The sequence below is a fragment of the Anas platyrhynchos genome, chromosome 11, assembly GCF_047663525.1.
Source record: "Anas platyrhynchos isolate ZD024472 breed Pekin duck chromosome 11, IASCAAS_PekinDuck_T2T, whole genome shotgun sequence".
NCBI classification, from domain to species: Eukaryota; Metazoa; Chordata; class Aves; order Anseriformes; family Anatidae; genus Anas; species Anas platyrhynchos.
The window spans coordinates 21,234,609-21,243,626 of record NC_092597.1 but is presented as its reverse complement, the minus strand read 5'-3'; the positions used below and the strand labels follow the sequence as shown (position 1 = coordinate 21,243,626).

Here is a 9,018-nt window from a genome sequence, read left to right as displayed (position 1 = left end):
CTTTGGGGAACAGCACATCTTTTGTTCTGTGCTTGTACTCTGCTAGTACAACGTGCATGTCCACGACTTGCCCTGTTCACCAAAATAATGAAAAAATGGCTATTTCACAGCCATAAAGGTTCTTTATGACAGCAGGATGATGGATGACAGACACCCGATTCCCACTTCAGCTCTGTCTTTACACATTTCCTTACAAATAACACAATTTACACCATGCTGATGCCCTAACAAGCACAGAAAGGGCACTCAGCATCCAGTCCCACGGTGCTGCTGAAGATGCCCTGATGGTGAAAATACCCCGGGGATGGCAAAAATGCCCCCCAGGAGTGGCGAAAATGCCCCAGAGATGACAAAAAAAGCCCCCAGGGTCGGTGACAGCGCCTCAGTCAGGGTGAGGCTGCCGGGCACCCAGGCCTTGAAGCACCCGGGCGCTGCTCATGGAGGCGATGCCACATGGCCGCCTCCGAGCGGAGCCGAACGGATCCGAACCGACCCGAGCGGACCCGAACCGCGCCGAGCACCAGCTTCGGGGCGCACCCGCCCCGCCCCGCCCCGCGCGCCGCCGCCGCCGCCGCCTGGGCGAGTGGCGCGGGCGCGCGCCCGGGGAAGGGCGGGAGCGCGCTCCCCGTCCCCGCGCGGCCGCAGAGGGGAGAAGCGGCGGCGGCGGCGGAGCGGCGCCGGGGCTGTTGTTTACCAGCGCTGACTGCGGCGGGCGGAGGCGGCCAGCGAGGAGGAGGAGGAGGAGGAGGAGGAGGAGGAGGAGGAGGCAGAAGAGGAGGGGGGGGGGCAGCCAGACAGCCAGACGCGGCGGCACAGCGCTGCGAGCGCATTAATTGGGAGGAGCAGCGGAGCCTCACCCCGGCATCCCGTTCTCTCTGCCCCCTTCCCTTCTCCTCCGTATCCCCCTCCCCAGGGCATCGCAGCCTCTCCGCACCCAGCTCCTGCGCTCTGACCTTCAGCGCAGCGCGCCGCCTCGCCCCCGTGCGCGCCCCCGCGCCTGCCTCCCCCGGCCCCCTGCCCGCGGCTGGGCAGCGTTGGGGAGGGAGGGGAGGGAGGGGAGGGAAGGGGGAGGTTTGCGGCGTGCGCACACCCAGAGGAGGAGGGAAAAAGGGAGGGAGGGTGGGGGGGAGGAAAAAAAAAAAAAAAAGGAAAAATAGAAAGGGAAAAAAAAAGGAAAAAGGGAAAAAAAGGAAAAAATAAAGGAAAAAATAAAAGAAAAAAACAAAGAAGGGAAAAAAAAGGAAAAGGGGGAGAAAGGGGGGGAAAAAAAGGAAATAAGGGAAAAAAAGGGAAAAAAAAAAAGGAAAAAAAGCGCAGGGAGTACGCCCGGGCCGGGTGCTGTGTGTTGTTGTTGTTGTTGTCGTCGTCGCCGTCGCCGCCCGGCCCCCCCCGCCCGCCCCCCGCCCGCCCCCGGCGCGATGGCAGGGCGGCCCGCGGGGCGGCGAGCCGGAGAGCGGCGGGGGCAGGAGGCGGGGTGCTGAGCCGCTCCGCTCCGCTCGCCGCCGCTTTGTGTGCGAGGGCGGCCGGGGGCTGCCTTGCCTTAATTATTATTATATATATATATATATAATTTTTTTTTACCTTGTGTTTTTTTGTTTTTTTTTTTTATTTTTTATTTTTTTCCGGGGGGAGAGCGAAGGAGCCCTGCGGCAGCGGCGCCGAGGAGAGGAAGAGGAGGAGTAGGGGGAAGCCTTTTTAATTCATTTTCCTCCCCGATTCCGCATTTCTGCAGCCAGCCGGACTTGTGTGGCGGTGCTGTTGTGTGTGTGTGCGTGTGCGTGTGCGGGGGGGGGGGAGGGTGGGGGGTGGCTGCGTGTTGCTTTTTTTTTTTTTTTTTTTTTCTAAATTTTTAATTTTTTTCCACCCCTCCGCCGGGCCGCGGGGATCCCACCACCAGGGCACCCCCCCCTCACCACCACCCTTTGCGTTTCGTCGCGGAGCCCCCGGGGCCGCCGCTGTTGTTTTGTAACCGGCTTGTCTGGGGCACCCCCCCCCCCGCCTGTTTTCGGTGTGTGTGTGTGTGAGTGTGTGGCTGCTGCTGCTGCTGCTCCTGCTGCTGCCTCCGTGTGCGGTGTCGGAAAATGGAGGTTGAAGATGCAGAGCGCCGGCCCCGCCGCGCCTCCCGCCCGCCGCTCCCCTGCACGACGAGCGGCCGCGGCCAGCGCTGAGGGGAACCGGCCCCGGAGCCCTCCTCACCCCCGGCCCCGGAGCCTTCAGCCTCGGAGTCCCCCTCCCCGGAGCCCCCAGCCCGGCCAGCGGCGCCCCGGGGCTCCCCCCGTGCTGCTGCCCCCTCCTCGTCGCCCTCAGCGCCCCGCGGAGCCTCCGGAAGATCAACACCACCCCGGGACCTCGCCGCCCTCCGCACCGAGAGGGGCTCCTCGCTTCTCGTTTTTTTATTTCATTATTATTATTTTTTTTGCCTCGTTTGTTTTCCATTTCTCGAGGCAACGTGGATTTATTTATCCTGCCCCGCTGCTCGCCCCCCTTTTGGCTCCTTCGTTATTTTTAGAGAACGAGGAGGGGGGGGGCTGAGGGTGGCGGGGTGGGGGGGGGTGGGAAGCGAACAATTTGGGACTTTCATTTTTTATTTCTTTCAAAAAAAAAAGAATTTTCGGAAAGGGGGATTTTGTCCAATTAAAAAAAGAGGAATGAAGTCTGGCGCTGGAGGAGGGTCCCTCGCCGTCTTCTGGGGGTTTCTGCTCGCCTTCGCCGCGCTTGGTCTGGGGCCGACAAATGGGGAAAGTGAGTATGGGGCTGGGGGGGGGGGGGCGGCGTGTGAGGGGCTGGGGGGGGCGTGTGGGGACCGGTGTGTGTGTGTAGGGGGGGATATAGGGGGCTGTGGGGGCCGTGTGAGGGGCTATGGGGGGCGTGTGAGGGGCTGGGGGGGGGTGAAGGCGTCGCAGAGGGGCCGGGGGCTGCGTGCGAGGGGCCGCGCCGTTGTGTGAGGGGCTCTGGCTGGGGGGGGGGGGGGGGCTCGGCTGCGGGGGGCTCCCGCTGCCTTCCCTCAGCGTTTTCGCCCTTACCCCTCGGGCACCGCCACCCACCCGGGGCTCGGCTTCTCCCTCCGGTCCCTGCCGCAGCAGCCCCCGGCCCGGGGGAGCCCCGGTGCCATCCCCCCCCCTCCCCATTCTGCCCCCAAACCCGGCCCCGGCGGCGCGGTGCTGGGCCCGGCGAGGCTGCGAGCTGCGTAGTAAACACAGGCGGGCGGGGAAGGGCTGCGCCTGCCTTCCCCACATGGAAGGAGCTTGAGCTTTGTCAAGAGCCAGAGTAACCTGCCGCGGCGGGTGAGGAATTCCTGGAAGAATTCCTGGCCGTGCCTCTGCTGAGGAGGGCTCTGGCCCCTCGCTGCGGGGTTACGGCGGTCTGCAAAGTCGCAGCCCGGCTGCTTTTTGGCTCCTTGCTTTTATACAGCTCCGTGCATCGCGGCTCTGGTTCCCCGTAGCCCCCTCGCTTCGTTTCCCTGCTCCCCCAAGCCGCCGAGGTTGCGGGGCATGAAGGGACAGGGGTGCTGTGGGCCTTGAGGCTGTGAGCACCGCCGTGCGGGGCTCGTGGTGGCTTTGGGGGCTCCCCACGCACAGAGTTGGCCTCCCCAAGGTTTGCTGGCCCGGCTCTCTGCAGGCAGGGAGATGGGAAGCGCGCCCTGGAGCCCAACCATTTTAAGAGCTGCTCCATCTCCTTCAGCGCCTCTCTCCGTCTGCAGAGGCAGGGTTGGTTCTTTTCCTGCGTCTGGATGCTTTAATTTCTTCCGCTGGGTGTTTTTCGGCGTGTTCCTCGAGCTGTGCTCGTGTGCCCGGCTCGCACAAAAGATAGGCGTTGATGGAAGGGAGAGATCAATTTTCTCCATTTTAAGTGTAAAGGGAAGGAATGTGGGAGCTGCAGAGGCTTTGCTAAAAGTGGTAGTTTCAGGATGAAAAGAGAAGCAAGTTCTTTGGATGCACTGACAAGGAGGCTAAAAAAACCCCAGCGTTTGAGCAAGAAGCGCATAGATGGAGCCTGTAACGCGTGTTGAGTAATATTGTGTTTCATTAGGCAGCGAATGCCAATTAACTCGTTGCAAATTAAGGCCCGGCTTAGGCTTTTACGTTGTGGTGGCAGGGCCAGCTCGGGCTGGAGAGCTGCAGTCCTGCTTCCACGCGTTGAACTTGTTGGCCAGGGCTGTTTTCAAGAGGGAAGATTAATGTTTGGGTTTGAAAACAAAACCCTAGTGCCCTTCTTCAGGGAAGGGCTTGAAAAGGATCGGGTAGCACGGAGAAAACAGGAGAGGAGGAGGAGGTCTGGTGTGCCCGTAAACTGCTGGGATGTGTGCTTAGAAGGGTTTTCTTACCTGGCCCAGAACACCTTCAAATAACCACGTTTGCCCAACTCTTGCAATAAAGTCAGGCAGGAACGGTGGGTTGGGATATCAGCTTCCAGTCCTCTCAAGTGTTTGCAGTTACCGTTTAGCTAAAACGACCCAATTAAGAACCTCCAAAATGAAATATCTCCTTCTTCTGATCTAGGCATTTAAATACGGGGAGATATGCTGAAAAACTTGTCTTAGCTGAATACTGCCTCTAATCGATCGTCTTTGTAGTTTACAGTTTAATAGCCTTTGTTTTCACGAGTTATTGCTGAAAGAATTTTGCTGTTAGGGGGAAAAATGATCTCCAGAGCAGATGTTTTGCATCTCTTCATATTCTTCTCTCTCCCCACAATAGTGGAAGGAAGATTAATCTTAATTTTTATTTGTTTTTCATATATACTGTGTCATAGCTAAAAGGCACTTCCATTTTCGGTCAAACAAGCAAGGCATTCCTAAATAGGAATACAAAGGAGTTACAACAGGAGGGGGGAAGCCCATCTCTTTAATGCGAAATCCTATAAAATCTGCTCATGGTTCAATGACAGAAAACTTTTGAAAAGGCAGGTAGCCTCGGTGGTAAGCTGCTGGTTCAAAACCAGTTGTTAAAAAGCGCTAAGAATTTGCTGAGGTTTTTGTTAGAACAGCACAAAAATAAAAACAAAAAGGCCCTTCAGCGCGGTGCAGCGTGTGCCGGTGGAGCAGGGCATTTGGTGTGCTGCTGGAGACCGCCTCTTCAGCCCACCCCTGGGATGAAGCAGCTTGGAGTTTGCTGCCTTTTGTACCTGAAGCACGATGGGGTTTGTTTTTTTTTGTCCCACGTAGCGTACGTGTGTAAAGGGAATGCCTGGAAGGGCGTGGGTTAAGCGTGTAAAGTGAGCTGTTTTGGGTAATACCGTGCTTCAGACCAGTAGGTTCCCTGATGGATCTGCTCATCTTAGCCATGAGCTTTTGCTTGCGTATCCAGGCTGTATTTCACGCTCCTGATGTTAACAAGCAGTAGCTCATGTTGTATGTTCAATCCCTCTCCCGGGTTGCTTAGCAAAAGCCCTCCTGACCTCCCGAGTGCCAGCATTGCACACACCTCGCTTTCCCATCAGCGTTTTCACAGACGCCTAGTGGTTAGCGAATGCTGGTAAATGGGAGTTGGTTAAGCCCTTCTGCAATTGAGGTTCCAAATTGAAATGCCAGAGCACCAAAGGAACCGGTGTCACCGGCGGGAGGAGAGCTGTCAGTGCCGTGGACAGGACGGCGGCGCTTGGCTTGTGCTGCTCGAGGCGGTGCTCTGCAGGCGTTTCGGTACCAGAACTGGAGCAAAGGCTCGTGTGACTCAGAAACCGTCGGGTTAGGAAACGGCAGGGACTTAGCCTGTGTCGGGCAAAAGGGTTGGAGAACGTGAGGAAGCGGAGGGCTGGAAGTGAAAGGGGGGAAGCCATTGCGCGTTGCATTGCCGAACCAGCCCTAGGAGAGCGATGCTCCTCGCGATGCTCCTTGTGTGTTGGAAGCGAGGGATGGAAGGGGATGTGAGAGCAGAACAGCTCTGTTAGTTTTACTTCAGCACAACAGCAGGCATGATTTGTTGGCTTTCGTAAGGAAATTGCCCAGATTTGATAAATTACTGCATTAATTTCGGTTAGGTTTTCCCTGGTCAGTTCTTCCTTCAAACTAAGTTCGTTGTATATGAGAAGCACAACTCCAGTGACAACTCCTGTTGTCTTCATCTGGAGATGCGTGCACGAATCTAGTGGTGAGGAATTTCCATGTAACGATTTCTGAATCTGTCTTAATTGGTAAATAATTAATCTGTGCCAGTATACGTTACCTTGGGAAAAGTTGTTTCAAATCATGTCGAGTTTTCTGCTAATCTGGCACTTGCTAAGGAAATGTTGGAGGAGATTTTCATGTGGGTGTGAATTGTGAGCTGCCATTGGCTGTTCTGGAGAAGTTTGGTGACGGTCCTGAACCTCCAGAGAGGAGTAATATGCACAGCAAACCCGGTGTTGGCTTTGTGATCCTGCGTAGAAAACAACTTGCCTAACTCACTGTTATCTGTGATGGTTGTAAAGTTCATAATTTACATTATGATTAAATTGCTTAAAAAAAAAAAGACTGTTTCCCTGAAATGGTAGCAATGGTAGCAACTGAAAAGCAATGGTAGCTCTTGAAAAGTGTTCTTTGAACTTTGGTTTATGAAAATGAAAAAAACAAAACAAAACAAAAACAAACCTCTAAAATTCAAATAGGGGTTTATTTACAGCTTTCACGTTTGGAAATGTGTGATGTCCTGAAGCAGCAGCTGTTTTCAAGTCTTTATGCGTGCCTGTACATAGAAATGGGTAACTTGCAGTTCTCAGGTATCACGCATGTTGCTTAATTTTACTCAAACTGCAGTGTTTTTTAATTATCTTGAGGTTCTCGTAATTAGCGTTGTTGCAGATAGGTAGCTTCGCTTCATTTCACGTCTTTCTGGCAAAGTTGAGCTTTGAAGCTTTCTGGGCTTAGGAGGTGATGGAGCTCCTCAGAGCTCTGCCTCTGAAAAGGCTCCGAAAGGCTTGGGGAGCGCAGTGATGTGTTTGAAAGGTAGAACTACTGTTCTGGTATTTTGATATATTTGACGTATAATTTTTCTATCACTGTAAATTGTATAGACAGCTCCTTTGTGTAGGTTAGTTGGATTAGTGTTTATGATTTATGAAAACCACTTTAAAAATAATAGTTTGAAAATTGTTGTATTGTACAAAACCAGAGCTCACCAAGCAGTAGTTGATGAAGACACATTTGTGGTTGTTAGCCAGCCTGTCTTTTTTTTTTTTTTTTTTTTTTTTCCCTCTTAGCCAAGTCATGACAGGTACAATCTGGACTGATTTCTGTAGTACTATATTTGTCTTTTTTGTGTCCAGAACTGTCTGAGGACAGGCAAGTGATTAGCAACATACAATGTTCATTCACATATTTCTGTGCTCTGCAAACTGAGCCGTACCGATCCCTCAAAGTAAAAAATAGCCTCTGCTGCCTTTGTGCAGGGCTTGCAGCTTTTGCTAACGGAGTTTGTGGCAGTTCGGCTTATCCATTAATTAAGGAGATGCATTCCTGCAAAACGGGCGTCAGCATGGTGGTGGATTGTAAAGGTTTAACTTGCGTTTATCATTAAAAGTTTTCCGTTTTAACCTTTGCAAATGCCAAGTATGCACAGCTCCTTCAGGATTTCTTTCAAGGCAGCGATTAACTTATTAAATGAGGGTATGCTGAAGAAGTGGCTGTTGTGTTTTTAAAGACAAGATGATTTAAAATTTGCTGAAAAGCAAAATTGACATAAAACATTATTACTGTATTTAACAGTTTAATTTGCATCTGACCCGTGAATTTTCATATAATATCATTTAATTTGTTTTGAAGTATCCAGACTTGCATGTTATCTACAACTTTTTTTCCTTTCTTTGTGAACTTGGTGGTGTGAGCAGAAGTAGGCTTCTCTCTTTCAGTGACTCTACAGATGGTTTTTCAAGGTGACTGTGCTCCTTGACCTACCCAGCTAGACGAGATCTCACCCCCAGTGAGGGAGGAAGATTGTTCCTCTAAATCCACTTTGAAATATTTTGGTAGAACAGCAAGCGTGTGCTTTTGTAGCAACACCAGGTCATTTTAATAATAATTTGGAGGAAAAAAAAAAAAAGGATCACATTTAAAATTGACGCTGAAGAGAAGCGCTAGCCAGGTGGAGCTTTAAGAACTTAATCTGTGCTGTGGGCTGGGGGAAAAAAATGCGTACATCATACAAACAATAATTCTTAAGCAGGAAATTGGTGCTCTGTATGCAGTCGTTTACAAACTAGGTGTGCATCGTGCTTTTGTGGCAGATCTTGGTGATAAGTAGTTAGTCGGTGAGGGTGGTTTTTTGGGCAAGTCCAGTGATGCAAGGAGTTCATTTCCTTCACGCTGCCAGCAAAGCGCGAGTTACTGAGCTAGCTCCGTGACCAGTCAGGGAGAGCGTTATCTGCAGAGCTGTTATTGGTGCCATTACACGCTGTAAAGATAGCGCTGTTTGCTTGGAAGCGTGAGCATCAGCTCTGGTCAAAACACTTTCTCCTAGCAGGTGGGCTTTTTGGGGAGCTCCTGGCTGTGCATCCCTCCTCCCCGTGGAGGGGAGTGGTGTCAAAATGGGGTAGGGAAATGCAGCAAATGTCGGAGCCCCTAATTATAGAGGCAAACTCTACATGCTGTGTGGTTTGTGTGTGTGTTTTTTTTTTTTTTTTTTCGTGCTGCTGCAGATCGGGTGGCGGATCGCTTTCGCTGATTGTTTCTGGGAGCTTTGTCGTTTTTACTTCAATATGAACAATTCTCGGATTAGTGCTCTGCTCACTTACGCTGGCGAGTTGCACAACAGTTTTCAGATAGCAGAGGCTTTGATTGGAGGAAGGAAGGATGAATTTTGTGACGTTTGTGAAACGAATACATGCCGAAGCAGTCGGAGATGCCTTGTACTCCATCAGAGTGCAGCCTGTCTGAATGAAAGGCACTGCACCTACTGCTAAGTTTATAAACTGGGTTTATACAGATTACTCTTTAAATTATTCATGATGCTACATTACAAGTATATCTGACAGGTTTAAAATAAACGACGTGATGCTAAGAGGGAGCATGCATAAATTAGAGCTGGGATAATATGCTTTTTGAAGCAT

At 51.9% G+C, this 9,018-nt stretch overlaps 1 protein-coding gene across 3 annotated transcripts in view; it reads left to right on the top strand.

Annotated features, from left to right (window-relative positions):
- Positions 1-2,528: 2,528 nt before the first annotated feature.
- IGF1R (insulin like growth factor 1 receptor) overlaps positions 2,529-9,018 on the top strand; it is a 175,824-nt gene continuing 169,334 nt past the window's right edge. Inside the window, exon 1 of one of the 3 annotated variants that reach the window (XM_072043315.1) lies at positions 2,529-2,742. In XM_072043315.1, the coding sequence (XP_071899416.1) occupies positions 2,649-2,742 (94 nt within the window). In that variant the 5' untranslated portion in view covers positions 2,529-2,648. The remainder of the gene's footprint in view (positions 2,743-9,018) is intronic. The other 2 variants (XM_038185039.2, XM_027466223.3) reach the window with 2 other exon arrangements.